Source organism: Rhincodon typus, chromosome 6 (genome assembly GCF_021869965.1).
Source record: "Rhincodon typus isolate 14 chromosome 6, sRhiTyp1.1, whole genome shotgun sequence".
NCBI lineage: Eukaryota > Metazoa > Chordata > Chondrichthyes > Orectolobiformes > Rhincodontidae > Rhincodon > Rhincodon typus.
The window spans coordinates 63,185,198-63,203,355 of record NC_063337.1 but is presented as its reverse complement, the minus strand read 5'-3'; the positions used below and the strand labels follow the sequence as shown (position 1 = coordinate 63,203,355).

At 40.4% G+C, this 18,158-nt stretch overlaps 1 protein-coding gene across 2 annotated transcripts in view; it reads right to left on the bottom strand.

Annotated features, from left to right (window-relative positions):
• Positions 1-18,158, bottom strand: part of amotl1 (angiomotin like 1) — a 149,954-nt gene that overhangs the window by 86,248 nt on the left and 45,548 nt on the right. For both annotated transcript variants that reach the window (XM_048598275.1, XM_048598274.1), the window contains 2 exons: positions 7,136-7,280; positions 2,844-2,936 (listed from right to left, as the gene is read on the bottom strand). In XM_048598275.1, the coding sequence (XP_048454232.1) occupies positions 2,844-2,936; positions 7,136-7,280 (238 nt within the window). The remainder of the gene's footprint in view (positions 1-2,843; positions 2,937-7,135; positions 7,281-18,158) is intronic.

Below are 18,158 nucleotides of genomic sequence, written 5' to 3'. Positions count from 1 at the left end.
ACTTCATCATCACACATCACACACACACATACCACACACAACAAAAGAAATGGATAATAAGTTTAATGTTCTTTACTTCCTGATTCTCATGTTGAGATGAGCCTACTTTGGTTCACCAGACCCATGTCTTTCTCTGGAAGATTCCCCTGGTTTATAAGAAGTACAGAGTGATGGATTCACTTGTAATATGTCTCTGGTTTATCACTTCAAAAATCATAGCTCACAGCAACTGCTGCAGGAAAGGTAACTAGTTTTCCTTAAGTTCAAACTGCAAGGAAGAGGCAGCTTCTGCTGGGCAAAACAGCAGCACACCCTTTTGGGTCTTTCTCTCTCTAAATTGTTTCAACTTGCTCAGTTAGCTGAAAATTAATCATCTTCACTTGTAAAGAACTCCTTGGCTCCTGATCATGTGCACATTGTAGGAGTTCACAATAGGTATCAAATTTCTTACTGTGAAATTATACAGCCATCCTGGTAAATCCCTTTTTTCTCAAAACAGTTATTTCATTTTCAAGTCCACAGCTTTTAAAGATGAAAACAAAAGACACTGTTCATACAATATTCATACAATTAAATCTAGGAACTGGCCTGACTCTTAGTTTAATTTGCAAAGACTTAAATGTGGGTCCAAATGCCCAAATGCAGTTTCCACTTTAAAAATAAATGCTACATCCAATGGAGAGCACAGCTTAAAGGGCATACAGGATTAAATCTTCCTTCCCTGCCATTTCTTTCAGAAGTGAAACAATAGATTGGATTGGGAAATTGGCTATGATGTAGCAGCATTGTCACTTTTGGGATATTCTTCTGGAAATAGAGGATGTAGGACATCTTTGCCCATATTTCAGGATAAATGATATTGTGATTTTGATTTTTTTTCCCTACAGTCTGCCATTGTTCTCTGAAACTTCTAATCCTTTATTCTTTCAAAGAATAAAATGAACAAAATATGATTAATACCTTTACAAACCAGGAAGTAAATGATTACAAGTCACTGTTGAAAATTTTGAAGCATCAATTTACTTATTCTATGCGACTTCATGTTTTCTCAAGGAAAACAATTCAGCCAGTCAAACTAATTACATTACAGCAGAGCTTGTAAATCAATCAGAATCCAAGCAGGTTATGGTCCTAAAAAGGAAGTGGGAGACTATCACTCTCTGAAGAATTTCAAATGAGCTTACATAAAAAATCTCTTTGCAATAAATGCTATAATTTAGATTTGTTATTAAACACTTGGAATAAGTCCATTTAAACATATATATAACTGCTGTATATATGTTTAAATGGACTTATGCCGGATGTTTAATAGCAAATCCAAATTGTAGCATTTATCACAAAGTGACTTTTTATGGAATAAAAACCAAAAGAACTTCCGATGCTGTAAGTCAGGAACAAAAACAGAAGTTGCTGGAAAAGCTCAGCAGGTCTGGCAGCAGCTGTGAAGAGAAATCAGAGTCAATGTTTCAGGTCCGGTGACCCTTCCTCGGAACCCCTCACGTTGAGATGATCTGGAAGATTCCACTGGTTTATAATTAGTACAGAGTGATGGATTGACTTGTAAAATGTCTCTGATTTATCAAATCAAAAATCATAGCTCACAGCAACTGATGCAGGAGAGGTAATTGATTTTACTTAAGCTTAAACTGCGAACTCAGAACTCTGTTCAGAGGAAAGATCACCGGATCTGAAACATTAACTCTGATTTCTCTTGAAAAACAGATGCTGCCAGACCTGCTGAGCTTTTCCAGCAACTTCTGTTTTTGTTCTTGAGTTTTTATGGAAGCTCATTTGAAATTCTTTTGAAATTTTATTATATATATTTCTAACAGTAATGCTCGGAGATAGACTAATGATTCTAGCTGTAAAGGCATAAAACCCTATTGTATATAAACATCCTTCAACATTATAATAGTATTGGTCTATATAGGATTCTTTTGATGACACCAATTCCAAGCAGTTTCATAAATAAATAAGCTGTCTTGATCTCAGGGCACTGTCCTAAAACCTTTGCTGAGTATGAAGATATCTGGCTGTTGCTCTGGGATATTCTTGGAACTGGATGTGTTGATGCATATTTGCCCCAGGTCTCATTAGTTCCTTGGGTTCTTCAATTCTTTGATTCTAAATATCTATCCTGTGCTTTCATCTAAATCACGTGCACGAGGTTACTGTTCAGTCAGCTAACAGTACATCTCTGCAGACTTCATTTGCCCTCAATACACAACCAATTGCAGTTTGCAAAATTTGTGTTGTATTAAAATGTTTACTATTGCTTGCATCAGCTTGGACATTATAGATAATTGTGCAACTTGGCAGGCTCTTGGTATGAGAGAGAAATTAAGCAGGTTATTAAAGTAAATTCAAAGGAATTCAAAATCACTTTGTTCCAAACTGGAAGCAAACAGAAGCACACATTCAGACATGAGAAGCCTCCGGCAAGCAGAATAATATTGTGAAAGCAAGAAAAACAAAGGTATCTGAATCTGACCAGAAGAGGACAAGTTACTTCTGTAACTGTGGTGACTGAATATTTGTACTTGTTCTTTCTGAAAACATTGATGTGAAACAAACTGCACAACCTCTATTCCACTTGACATGTATACACTACTACAATAGAGAAGAAAACATGAACTATATTTTGACTACTAATTTGCCTTTTAAAAAAATCAGAGCTTGCTGAGATTGATTTCTGTCCACCCTACCAAAGATCATCTTTTTCTTAACATTAAAAGCAAATTTTCACATCTTTGAATTTAATTTCTTTGTATTTAAACTTAATTGCATTCCCACCCTATATTAAAATATAAATTATTCTAGGAGTTGTGGTTTGTGGTACTCACTCTGTGTTATATAGTGGCCCTCTATTGTCATGATATCTTCAGTACTATCATACTCTTGACTTGCCCGCTGCTTGTTGGCAGTCTCCAAGCGATCTACAAGAGGAAATCTTTTGTCAGAATATGTCAAAATATCATTTGTACCAAGATCTTACATAATAAGCTGACATAGGTAAACTAAATTAATTCTCTGGTGCACCGCAGTACTACCTAAATTAAATTTCCAAACAGAAGGATTGTGAATGTTGCTTTCAGAATGCAATTTCCAATAAATCCAAGTCATTACTGGTTTTCAGACTAGCCACAAATTTCAGATAATAACTCCTCACTAACATTTCGTCCAGAGATCTGGATTCCTATTCATGCTCAAAGGATGTTTCAAAACACTTTACAGCCAATTATCAATTTCTGACATGTCGTCACTGTTGCAATATAGGAAACTTACACATAAGATCCATGAACGGCAATGTAGTAATAAGCCGATAATATTTTAGTTGGTGTTGACTGAGGCATGACTGTTAGCCAGGGCACCAAGAGAGTTCCCATGCAATTTTGGGAAGAGTGCTAAGGGACCTTTTACATCACCTGACAGAGAAGACAGGGCTTGCTCTTCAATATAATCCAAAAGATAGACTCCTTCTGTGGTGCACTAAATTGTTAGCCCTTATTATGTGGTCCAATCTCTGAAAAATCCTCCAATTCTGAGGTGTGAGTAACTGTCTTGTGACACATAAAATTTGTAAAATAAAAACACAGGTTCTTAAACTGCAGAAAATGTTCCTCCCATGAGTCCACTACATAGCAGATATATCAATACTGTTTGGCATTTAATCTGTCACATCCCCAGGGAAATCCATTAACATATGATTAAATTAATGTCTGGGAGTAAAATTTGTTTCCAGGCATGTTGTCAGTTTAAATAGTGAAGGACGTGCTGATCAAAAAGGTAACCATTCACTCATACTTGGTAATAAATGTTGAAGTGTTGTCTTGTATTACCAGCTATATGGTGTCAAATCCAAATTAAATGTCTGTTGCATTTGAAGATTTAGCCACAAGCTTCATTTGCAATTGAGAATATGACAGCAGAGCAGGCTGCTTAGATAGAGATGCCAACATCTAATTATCCAAGTTTTGACAAATGGGACAGGCTACTTCTGTCCTGCAATGACATTTTCTGCCTTTTCCACATTTGTGTGTCTGAACCTGTCATCCGGCTGCACAGCATGGAAACAGACCCTTTGGTCCAACTCATCCATGCCAACCAGAGGTCCTAAATTAACCTAATCTCATTTGTCAACATTTGGCCCATAATCCTCTAAACCTTTCCAATTCATGTACCAATCCAGATGTCTTATAAATGTTGTAACTGTACCAGCCTCCACCACTTCTTCTGGCAGCTCATTTCATACATGCACCACCCTCTGCATGAAAAAGTTGCCCCTCAGGCCTCTTTTAAATTTTTCTCACCTTAAACCTCTGCCCTCTGGTTTTAGACTCCCCCACCCCGGGGAAAAGACCTTGGCTATACACCCTATCTATGCCCCTCATGATTTTATAAACCTCTATAAGGTCATCCTTCAGCCTCCAACGCTCCAGGGAAAATAGCCTCAGCCTATTCAGCTCTCCCTATCGCTCAAACCCTCCAAACCTGGCAGCATCCTGAACTTTTCTCAAGTTTCACAACATCCTTCCTATATCAAGGAGACCAGAATTGAATGCTGTATTCCAAAAGTGGCCAAACCAATGTCCCATACAGCCTCAACATGACCTCCCATTTCCTATACTCAGTGCACTGACCAATAAAGGCAAGCCTTCTTCGCTATCCTGTCTACCTGTGACTTGCTTTTCAAGGAACTAGGAACCTGCACCTCAAGGTCTCTTTGTTCAGCTACACTCGCCAGGACCTTACCATTCAGTGTATAAGTCCTGTCCTCATTTTCCAAAATGCAGCGCTTCACATTTATCTAAATTAAATTCCATCTGCCACCCTTTCGTCCGTCAATGCAATACAATGCCACTCAACAGACTTGTGAGATAATTTATAGGTTATGCAATAAAAGGGACAATAGCAACACAAATACAAAATAGGCTGAGGGATAGGTAACAGAATAATGGTTAATGGAGATAGTAGGAACTGCAGATGCTGGAAAATCTGAGATAACAAGGTGTAGAGCTGGATGAACATAGCAGGCCAAGCAGCATCATAGGAGCAGGAAGGCTGACGTTTCGGGCCTAGACCCTTCATCAGAAAATGAATCTGATGCTGCTTGGCCTGCTGTGTTCATCCAGCTCTACACCTTGTTATCTCAATGGTTAATGGATATTTTTCAGGCTGGAAAAAGGTTTGTAGTGGGGTCCCCCAGGCATCAATATTGGATCCTATGCTTTTCCACATACGCTCAATTATCTAAATCTTGGTGTGTCCATGACAATTTCATAGTTTTCAGACAATGCAAATTTGGGAGAATTGTAAACCGTTAGGGCAGTGAAGAACTTCCAAAAGACATTGACAAGTTGATGGAGTGGGCTGATAGGTGGCAGATAATTTTCAATGTGGTGAAGTGAGAGGTGATACACTTTGGTACGAAGAACATGGAGAGATAGCATAAAATATCAGATACAATTCTAAAGGATATGCAAGACAGAGATACCTGGGTTCATGCATAGAATATTAGAATCCCTACAGTGTGAAAGCAGACCATTCGGCCCATCAAATCCACACCAACCCTCCGAAGAGCATTCCACCCAGATCACTACTATATCCCTGTAACCATGCATTTCCTGGCTAAACCACCTAGGCTGCACATCCCAATTTACAGTGACCAATCCACCTAATCTGCACATCTTTGGGCTGTGGGAGAAAACTGGAGCAACCCAAGAAAACCATGCAGAAACAGGGAGAATGTGCAAAATCCGCACAGACAGTCACCCGAGGGTGGAAGTAAACCTGGGGCCCTAGTGATGTAAGGCAGCACTGAGTCACCTTGCTGCCCTATGCATATAAGTCATTAAAAGGTGGCAGGAAAGTTGGAGAAGTCTGTTAACAAAGCATACATTATTTTAGGCTTCATCAATAGCAGCTAAGGGTACAACAGTATGGAAGTCATGCTGAACCTGTACAGGACACAAGTTAGATTCAGCTGAAGAATTGTGTACAATTCCAGGTTCCAGACTACAGGAAGGATGTGAATGCACTGAAGAGAGTTTTACAAGAATAATTCCTGGGATGAGAAAGAAAATAGATTGGAGAGGTTGGAACTGGTTTCCTCAGAGAGGAGAGGGCTCAAGGGAGATTTGAAAGAAGTTTTAAAGATCATGAGGATCTGGGCAACGCAGTTATGAAGAGAATATTTCCACTCGTAAAAGAATCAAAAACCAGACAGCACACTTTTGAAGTGTTTTGCAAAAGCTGCAAATGTGAGTTGAGAAGAAAACTTATTCACACAGAGAGTGGTACAAGTTTGGAATGTACTGACTGCAAATATGCTGACGTCGAGTTCAAAAGGCTTTTAAATTCTTTAAGTAGAAACACTGTACAGGGTTATGTGGAAAAGACAAGTGTTCGGCACAAAGACAAAATGTTCAGAGAGCTGATACAAACATAATGGGCCAAATGGATTCCTTCAGCATCATAACAATTCTCTGATTGGAGTCTGTAAGGTAAAACTGTTGTTTAGCTGGACCATCTTAATCAGAAAAAAAAGCCAGTAGTTACATAGCAAAATTAAATTTAAACAAAGATTTACGTCTTTTTGGAGCTGTGAGGACTCTATTATAAACAAATTTGTGGCACACTAAACACTATAAATCACTTCTGCTGTAAACGCATTACCCTGTTAGGATTTTGCATTGTGATATTGTCTATCAGTTTATCTCTCCGACCCTCCACCCTACCCTTGTAGTTCATCCAGCAATCCTAAGTCCTCTATTGCATTATAAACTTACATTTCTGCCATTTTCCACTTCTGCTGAAAGGTCGTCAATCCCAAACACTGCATATCTCTATAGAATCTTGCCTAACCAGCAGAGTATTTCCAGTCATTTTTTTGTCTTAATCATGCATGCTGATTGGGGAAGAAGCTGCAGAACTAAACAATAAAGTTATCTAAATGTGGAAAGTTTAAAAACATTTGGCCAGATTTTGTTATAGCAGAACAACTTACAGCACCTTATTGTGCATTATCTCAAAAATTAAAATTAATTTGTTTAGGAGTGTACTTTTGATATAAACAGACATTTGAGAAGATAAGATCACTAGGCTTGAAGTTCTGTTTCTCTCTGCAAGATAATACCTCTAAGGTCCCTGTTGAAGTCATATAGTCTTCGTATTTCGCCTTCCAATTTATTCCTCAAGGCTTTATCCAATGTCTCTCGTTTGGTGGTGGACTTCACCAAGTTTTCATGGGCCTCTGAGATCCGCCAAATTTCCATTTCAAACTGCAGAAGAGCACAATAGAAATAGTGCAGCAATTGTTAGCTCTAGTCTCAATTTATATACATAATAGTGTTATTCAGAGAAAATTACACAATTCGCTTGTCACAAACATATGCAAGTGACTTCATTAAGGTAACTTCAATCAAAAATTCAATCAAAAATTTCTTTGAAGTTTAAGCAGACATATCCAATGATTTAAATGAATTAGACAACTGCAGTATTTTCTAAGTGAAATAAAGGGGCAAGTTTGTTTCCATACCAGAGGATAACAGGAGATCCAATAGAAGGCCACAGTAACTTACATATAAATAAGTTTAATGGGATGCTTTAAATGAATTGAATGGTTGGAAGCAGACTGTTATTACCCAGTATATAAATAATTTAAAATCTTTGCACTGTCCTGGAGAAGCACAGTATTGTAACAATATCCGCTGGTCGCTGTAATTTTTCTTTCCAAACACTATCTTTTTAAAAGTCAGTCAATTCCAATGAAAACGTAAAACTTACAGAGTGCATTGTGCCACAGAACAGAATCACTGAATCCTAGAATTATACAATGCAGAAGGAGGCCACTCGACCCATCGTGTCTGCATCGGCTCCCGGAAGAGCTACCCAGCTAGTCTCATTCTCCAGTCCTATCTCCATAGCTCTATAAATTCATCACATTCAAATATATATCCTGCTATCTTTTAAAACTAAGGTTTTGGAGTAGATTTGTAGCTTGGGTTGTGGGTGTTGAGGTTGGTTGGCTCGCCGAGCTGATTTCTTGTTTCGCAGACGTTTCATTACCATGCTGGGTAACATCCTCAGTGCAGCCTCCGATGAAGCATCAGTGTGTTTTCCCGCCTGGTTTTTAAATTCTGGAGTCCGTTAAGCTGGATTGCCTCATTTCCGGTTTTCCTTCGTAGTGGAGTGTATATGGGGTCGAGTTCTATGTGTTTATTAATAACTTTGTGGAGTGCCAGGCTTGTAGGAATTCCCATGCCTGTCTCTGCTTAGCTTGTCCCAGGACTTTGGTGTTGTCCCAGTCGAATTGGTGGTTCTCCTTATCCATGTGGATAGAGATGAGTGAGTATTGGTCGTGTCTTTTTATAGCCAGTTGGTGTTCGTGTACCCTTGCTGTTAGTTTCCTTCCTGTTTGTCCAATGTACTGTTTCTCACAGTCACTGCAGGGGATCTTATAGATGACATTGGTCCTGTCCATGGCGGGGAGTGGGTCTTTAGTTCGTGTGAGCAGTTGTCATAGGGTTGATGTGGGCTTGTGTGCCACTCTGATGCCCAGCGGTCGTAGGAGTCTCCTACGACCAATACTCACTCATCCCTATTCGACTGGGACAACACCAAAATCCTGGGACAAGCTAAGCAGAGACAGACATGGGAATTCCTACAAGCCTGGCATTCCACGAAGAAAATCATTAATAAACACATAGAACTCGACCTCATATACACTCCACTATGAAGGAAAACCGGAAGTGAGGCAATCCAGCTCAACGGACTCCAGAATTTAAAAACCAGGTGGGAAAACATACTGATGCTTCATCGGAGGCTGCACTGAGGATGTTACCCAGCATGGTAACGAAACGTCTGCGGAACAATAAACCAGCTCGGTGAGTCAACCAACCTCAATATCTTTTAAAACTTCTGTGGAATCCACCTCCACCACTCTCCCAGGCAGTGCATTCCAAATTCTAACTATTCTCTGAGTAAAGAAGTTTCTCCTCATCTTAATCCTAGCTCTCTTGCTGTCAATCTTGAAATTGTGTCCTCTAGTTACTGACATACAACTAGAGGAAACAGAATATCCTTCTTTACCGTGTCAAAGTTTTTCATAATTTTGAACACCTCAATAAGATCACCTCCTAATCTTCTCTGCTCTAAGGAGAATAAGCCTAATTACTTAAATATTTTCTTGTATCTAAAATCCCTCACTCCTAGTTATCATTCTAGTAAATCTCCTTTGAACTCTTTAAAGGGTCTTAACATTCTTTCTTCAATAACGTGCCCAAAACCGAATACAATACTCCAAATGTGGTCTGACCAATGATTTGTATAGGTGTAGCATCACTTCCTTACTTTTATACTCTATGCCTCTAGTTATAAACCCAAGGATCCCAACTCTTTCAACTTGCCTAGTCACCTTCAGAGAAACATGCATGTGAACCCTGAGATCCCTCTGCTCCTTTACTCCCGTCAAAGTTGTACCACTGAGCCTGCATTTTCTCTCTGTGTTTCTTCTACCAAAATGCATCACCTCATATTTCTCTGCACGGAAATTCATTTGCCAGGGTCTGCCCATTTGGCCAACTTGTCAATGTCCCTTTGAAGTTGCTCAATGTCATCCTGATAATTCACAATTCTTCCTAGCTGACCACCTTTTTCAACTTGACTCCAGACTGAGAAATGCCCATTTGTATCTATCCTCTATTTCCTATCAGTCAACTTCTAATCCATGCTACCAAAGATCCATCAATTCTATACAATTCTAATTTTCTAACCAACTTGCCATGTGGCACCATATCAAATGCTTTCTGAAAATCCAGAGCCAGTGCTTTGACAAAATATAAACAATGAAGTTTTTAAACATGTTGATGATAATATTCCAAAATGAGTCTGTTTCCTAGAAAAAGTGTGTATATCACCATTTCGACGTCAAGAATAGATTCAGCTTGGAAACACTTGATTGTACATGAGGTGGTCATTAATGGTTTGCATTTAAATGATACATTTGTACAGGGGTTGACAAAGGACCTAAGTGGAAAGGAACTAAGTGTGCGGGGTAATATGGGATAATAAACATATTTGGAGGAGTTGGAGCTGGCTAGAAATACTTTGGACAGGATACAGCAGGCCAGAAACACCTTTTCTGATATCGATTTCCCACTGCTAGCTACAGCCTTGTATAGATTAAGAGACCTATCTTCCTGCATAACATAACCCGAAAGAAATTTAAAAGAGGGATATTGGGGTAATTTTTTGGAATTCACATTCATGGAATCAGATCTTGCCAGTAATTAGTGTACATCAGAAGACTGCAGCTGTGTTGCCTATAAGTTCTTTATATTGACTCAAGGTGATTTTACCAACAGTACAAACTTGGAAAAGTTAGGCTTTGAATATGATCTATAAAAAGGGCAGTTGTGGGAACTACAGAAATATGGAAGATACAAAAGAAAGGTGAGGAAACCAATTAGAGGAAGAATTAAGGACATAAGCAAAGAGAAGGAGAATGGAGCAGAGTCACCACAACGAGAAAAATTGAAGTTGAATGAAGAAAGGGCAGGGTGAAGGTGAAGACACAGTCTGAGATTTAACACAAAAGTAATGTCATTAGGTAGGAAACACAGAAAAAAGTTCATAGAATCAGAAAATCCCGACAGTGTGGAAACAGGCCCTTTGGCCCAACAAGTCCACACCGAACCTCAGAGCATCTCACCCAGACCCATTCCCCTGTAACCCACCCAATCTACACATCCCTGAATGCTATGGGCAATTTAGCATAGTCAGTTCACCTAACCTGCACATCTTTGGACTGTGGGAGGAAACGGGAGCACCCAGAGGAAACACACGCAGACATGGGGAGAATGTGCAAACTCCAGACAGATAATCACCCAAAGGTGGGATCAAACCCGGGTCCCTGGCACTGTGAGGTAACAGCGCTAACCATTGAGCCACCACACCGCCTGAATTGTAGGATATATGAACATAAAGCATGAAACAAAAGAAGCACAGTCAATGCAGTGAGAACATTCCCTTCTGCAAAATAAAGGATCATAAAAATCTCAGCACATGAGGTGGCTGTGTGATCCAGGATGCCTGAGTTTGTGCTAATTCCACAACAGATCTATCTACCTTAATCAATATACTTAAGCATATAAATTTTAACTATGATCATTTATCCCCTATGAGATATAAAGTGAGTTGATAGGAAATGTCATGTAAGAGGGAATTAAAGAAGCACACAATAAGTATTTACCTGAATATTCCTTTCCTACTCTTCCTCTATACCCATTAATAGATTTCCATTTTAATTACCTCCAAATATAAAATAAATCTCACTTAGATAACAAATCGATTACATCGGACAGCGGTGACACTATACAACACTTTTCACTGCATTTTGTAGCAAAATACAAAGACCATTAATGAATCAAATCTAAATAAAATCAAATCTAATTTCCTCACTTTTGATCAGCTGACTTGTGATAAAAATCTGGTTTAGGAAGCTGATTCTGGTCTAAAAATGGCTTGCACCATATTGAAATTGAAAATTGCAGTTAGTTACAGACAGAAAGAGGATATCCTTAAAGGTAGGAAATACAGAAATGTTTTACTTTTAAGGCCTCAGATGCAACTTTTTTGTTTAAAAATCTACCTCCCTTTGTAAAGACTTCAGAGTAAATTATCGTTCTTGTGATACGAGCAGTAATCTGCCTGCCTTATTGGACTAGATTTGGAGTATATATACTACAGAAATTGTAACAATGGTACCTAATTCAATTTCCACACACATTTAGGAGTAAATTACTGTAAATGCTGGAATCTGAACTGAAAACAAAAAGTGCTGGAGATCACAGCGGGTCAGGCAGCATCCATGGAGAGAAAGGTTAGCTTGGATGCTGCCTGACCTGCTGTGATGTCCAGCATTTTTTGTTTTCATTCCATGCACATGTAGTCTTCTATGCAGGTGTCACAGGATGGACAGAGAAAAACAAGGTTGCTCTTTTCCATCCCTAGCCCAGGTACTCCGAGGCCAATCTTCACATCTCATAGCCATTCCAATGGAGAAAGCAAATTAAACAGGGAACATACCTTCGACCAGTTGTTCTGAAAGGCTCAGTTCCAAAACTGGGCAGTGCATATATGATACACGACACTAGAGAATGGAATGTACAAATACAAGAACATTCAAGGGCAAAAAAAAATTAATCATCCTACTCACCAGAGCTCATCCTTATGGTACTCTTAAATCTACCAACCTTGTAATCAACTGCATTTTGAACACTTCTACAATAATGACTTGCAAGTCACATCATTCTAAGCATAGTTTTGAGGAAATAAATTCTTCTTAATATTTGTTTAAAATGTAGTTTTGTCTGATGCAAATGTATTCCTTCACCTAATAATAAGATGGTGATGGTAACTTAGTCCACAACTGCCCGAGCACACAACTGTCTACCTTCCCTCTCTCACTTTACCTTACCTTCTCATACTCCGCTTGACCTCTCCTGCTTACAGCTCCAGGGACTGAGACCAAGCACTGCTCCTTCCGTCTCCTGACTGCCTCCAAACTGGGTCTTCTGTGCTTGGTACAGGGCCTAGCAGTGGCTACACAGCCTACAAACAGCTCACCCACACTGGCTGGACCTCCTGTTGCTGCTGCTGCTACAGCAAGATTTTCATAATACTTCCCCAAGCCTCCAGCCCAGTGTTTTTATAACCCCTAATAATTTTATACCAACCCAGTGTTTATATAACCCCCAGTGATTTCATAACAACTCCGCCAGCCCAGTACTTTCATAACACACACCAGGCCAGTGCTTACATAACCCCTTAACCCAGTGTTTTAATAATCCCCAATAACAACTGTCCCCAGCCCTGCATTTTTATAACCCCCAGTAATTTTATAACAACACCCCTAGTCAGATAATCTTGTAACTCTCCCAAGCTCAATGCTTACATAACACACAACAATTTTACAACCCTCCCAACCCAGAGTTTATATAATCCCCAGTAATTTTATAACAAACCGCCAAACCAAGTGCTTTGATAACCTCTCAGTAATTTCATAACATGCCACAGCTCAGTATATCATAACATATTCCCAGCCCAACGCTTAGATAACTCTCCTGGTCCAGCATTTTTAGTGTTTTTTTTAAAAAAAACCCCCCTCCCAGTAGTCTTTATAACACCCCTGAGCCCAGTAATTTTCTAACACCCTCCCAGCCCAGTGCTTTTTTTATTAACAACAACCGGAGAGGCCAGTGTTTTATAAAACACTCCCAACCAGTTTGTGATAACAAGGTGTAGAGTCGGATGAACACAGCAGACCAAGCAGCATCAGAGAAGCAGGAAAGCTGACATTTCGGGACCCGAAACGTCAGCTATCCTGCTCCTCTGATGCTGCTTGGCCTGCTGTGTTCATCCAGCTCTACACCTTGTTATCTCAGATTCTCTAGCACCGGCAGTTCCTACTATCCCCCCCACAACCAGTTTGTGCTTTCACGAATGCCGCCAGCCCAATAATCTTATAACTCCTTGAAGCCCAGTAATTTTGTAAACTACTCAACACCCCATTCAATGATTTTATAAATGCCCCAACCCAGTTTAATTTTTTCAATACGTAAACTCCATTCACCCCAGTAATTTTACAATACCCCACCCCTGTGATCTTACAAACTCCCACCCCCAGCCCAGTGATTTCACAATCACAAACTGACAATGATCAGTACAATGGCAACAACTGCACTGTCCTTCTTGTCCTCTCCCTACTCCCACTCTCCTCACTTAGGACCTCACCCTAACCCAGCGGGAGGCACTGGCCAGCATTGAACTGTTTGTCTCAACCACAGGCAATCTAAGGCCAAACGGTAGTGCCTGGTCTCTAGTTGTCTTGAACTCCTCTCACCATTGGACCAAGACCTTGCGCTGTTAAGCCCATGTGGTAGCCAGTGTGCAACAGTTTCCCCACATTAAATGACCTCTCACAGAGGAACCTTCCATACCCTCAGGATGAAGTTTGGGACCTGGAATGTCAGGACCCTTATGGACACTCTTGTGAGTGACAGATTGAAATGCCACAATGCCATCGTTGCTCAGGAACTCAGACGCTATAATACTGACATCACCACCCTGCGTGAAACCTCACAGCAGGGGAAGGACAGCTCAGAGTGAAAGGTGGTGGTTACACCTTTTTCTGGAAAGTCAAGGCCAAAGAAGAGCGCCATATCCAAGGAGTCGGCTTCAACACCAAAAACGAACTGGTGGACTAACTCAAAGGCTCTCCCTATGGAATAAAAGTGAAGGTCTCATGATACTCCAAGATTGCCTTGCTTGGAACCAGTACATCACAGTTTTCAGTGTATATGCACCAACACTCAATGCAGCAGCTGATGACAAGGAGAAATTCTACTCCAACCTTGACCAATCTCTCTCAAAGGTCCCTGCAGTGGACAAACTAATCGGTCTCAGCGACTTCAGTGCCAGAGTTGGTAGAAGTGCAGGCCTTTGGGGCGAGGTAATCGGGAAAGAGGGAGTTGGGGAGCAAAACTCCAACAGCACCCTCCTCCTAATCAAATGCCGTGAACATAACATCCTCATCACCAACACAGTGTTCTGCCAAAGGAACAAATACAAATGTGGCAGTACCTGCGCTCCAAACACTGGCATCTCCTTGACTATGTCATCATCACAGCGAGGGATTGGAAAGACGTTAAAATCACATGTGCCATGACAGAAGCCAAATACTACTGGAGATACCATCACCTGTTCCGAACCAGGATCAACATAATTATGGCCCCACCGCAATGGAGACAACAGAAACAGTGCCACAAAAAGTTCAACATTGAAGTATTTAAAGACCCAGAAAAAAAATAATCTCATACAACCAATTCCTCGGCGACACCAAATCACGGGATCCCAACAGGCTTTGGTCTACCCTCAAGACTGCCATCATCAATGCCTGCAAAAACTCAGTTGGCCACAACTGAGTGGCCAGGAAATGGCAAGACTAGTTTGATGAGAATGATCAGGAGATCCAAGAACTATTAAGCCGGAGGCAAATGGCATTTCTGAGTGTAAAATAACAACTGCACTTGGATGAGAAAAGGCAGGCCGACAGGTGACTGAAGGCCAAGATGCAAAAACAAACCTGTGACATAAAGAATAAGTAGTGGGTGGAGAAAGCACTGGAGGCCCAACGAATGGCTGACAACCATGATATGCATGGTTTCTTCTATGCTGTCAAAAAACAATTACAGACCAGACATCCCCCCACCACACTGCTGGCCAAGAACGGAGTAACTCTTATCAAAGAGAAAGAAGCCAAAAAATAATGCTGGGGTGGGTGGGGGGCACTTCAGAGACCTCCTCAACCAGGGTTCTGTCATCAATCTGAGCGTTCTTGAACCCAACCCACAGCATGTTACATGCTATGAGCTCAGCAACACCACAGCCTTGCATGAACTAGAGATTGCCATCTGCCAGCTTAAGAACAACAAGGCTGCTGAAGCAGACCGTATCCTCACTGTGGCACTGAAGCATGGAGGGAAAGAGCTCCTGCTGTAGCCACATGCCCTCTCTGGAAGGAGGAGAGCATCCTGGGAGAGCTCTAAGATTCCACAGTCGTGAGTATTTTCAAAAAAAGGGAACAAATCCAACTGTGATAATTATAGGGGAATATCCCTGCTGTCGACCGTTGTAAAAGTCATCAACAAGGTCCTCCTCAACTGTCTCCTCCCCATGGCTGAGGAACTCCCTCTGGAATCGCAGTGTGGTTTTGGGCCATGGAGGGGTACAACAGACATGATTTCCACCATGCGACAGCTGCAGCAGAAATGCAGAGAAAAGAATCTACATGGCCTTCTTTGACCTTACTCATCATAGTGCACATCACCCAGGAATGGACATTTTTTTGCGGCAGAGTTGTTAGAATCAAATATTGTGAACTTAATGAGTGCACAAAGTCTTGGTGGACTTTCCAGAAAAGTGTATTCTAGTTAATAAAAACAGAATGTGCTGGAGAAACTCACAAGGTCTGGCAGCATCCAAGGAGAGAAAAACAAAGTTATTGTTTTGCATCCAGCATGACTTTTCCTTGGAACTGGTTCACATGGAGAAATGTAATCCCATTGATCCCATTAATGTTAAAAAACACTATTTACAGATTCCAAAACACCACTATACAACATCAAAAAGCATTGCTAGTACAGTATTTTCGTCAGAAAATTAGTTTCTTAAAAACCCTAATCGGATTAATTGGACATCAGCTCCCAGTATGAAAAGTATGATTGCTTATTTCTGGAGTTATTGTACACCAGAGATTAAAGATTTGTAGCTGCAAATAACTGCTTCAGGATTTTATCCAAACATGTTCAGTTTGTGACTGTCACTAACTCCTTACCCTAATATAAGTGCATTTTTTTTCTGTATTTTTGATTGCGGACAGAAATGGGAAAAGAACTATTTTAAAACTTTTGCATTATTGAATGATTACTGCAGTTTTTGGAAATAAATAACTTGATCAGTTGGAGCCAGAAGACACATGAATGGAGCTTTGGCTTACAAGTTTTTAATTGTGGGTTTGTGACCAGTTAACAATGAACAAGGCCTCAATAACAACTTGGCAGGGTGAATGTTTATGTCAGAAGCCAAGAGACATCCAGAGGCTGCTTTTTATCCTCGTCTGCACCTCAAGTGTGAAGATAAAATCACAGAATCCCTATAGTGCAGATAAAAGCCATTTGGCCCACTGAATCTGCACTGACCCTCTGAACAGCATCCCACCCAGACCCACCCACTATTCCCGTAACCCCTCATTTGCCATGGCTATTCCATCTAGCCCACCCATCTTTGGGCACCAGAGGGCAATTTAGTGTGGCCAATTTACCTAAGCTGCACATCTTTGGACTGGTGATGTTCTGGGGACCTGGGTTTGAATCCTGCCACAGCGGATGGTGGAATTTGAATTCAATAAAAATTGGGAGTCAATGATGATCATGAATTGATCGGCAATTGTCAGAAAACTAACTGGTTCACTATTGTCCTTTAGGGAAGGAAACTGCCACCCTGACCTGTCTGGCCTACATGTGACCCACAGCAATGTGATCGAATCTTAACAGCTCTCTGGGCACTTGGGCAAGAAATGCTGGCCTAGCCAGTGATGTTCTTATCCCGTGAATGAATAAAAAAAGCAAATTTGACATGCAGTGATATAAAGAATGAAATGCAGCAGACAATTTATACTTTGCAAGATCCTATAAACAACCATGCGATAAAACTAGGTAATCTGATTGTTTCCGAGAGAAACATATTGCACAGAACACTGAGAATAACTCCCCTGATCTTCCTAAAAAAAAAATCCCACAGCAAACCTAAGGGCCAAATTTTGCTTTGGTTTAACATAACTTCTGAAAAATGGCACTTCCAACAGTACAGCATTCCCAGACTATAACAAATGAATATGAGCCTTTATTTTTGCACTGAAGTCATGGTGCCAGAGGTTTAAATGCAATGAAGCGTGTCATACAGCCACAGTGTCACATAGCACAGAAAAGGCTCTTTTGGTCCATCAAGTCTGTACTGACCAATCTACAGTAATCCCACTTTCCAGCATTTGATCTGTAACCTTGAATGTTATGACAAGCCAACGTTAAAATGCTTAAATCTCCAGAAGCCCAGAATGGCTGTACAGACTTTTACCACCTGCAGCAGCACTTAGAAACTTGATCTGATTAGCATACAAGCTTCTTATTTCAAGAGAATATAAAGGCACTCGTGTTTACTCAGACCATAATGTCTGCTACTAATTGTGGAGGAACACAGTAATAGGCTTGCCTCATTTAATTATGTAGCACTCTACATCGCAATCTTCTGAACTCCTGCAAAGCAGGGAATCCCATATGTCAATGTAGGCTTCTGAAAAATGCACTGATGATGAATGTCCATCCCTCTGTCAATCTGAAATATATTTCTGTAGTTCACCAATAAAAACATAGACAAACCTGAGACTGAGAAAGGGAGATAATGTCCAGATGTGAGCATCTTTCAATTGATTAATTTCTCTGACTAAATTATCACTTAACCCAGGTACATCTCAATTTAGAGATAGTAGGAACTGCAGATGCTAGAGAATCTGAGATAACAAGGTGTAGAGCTGGATGAAC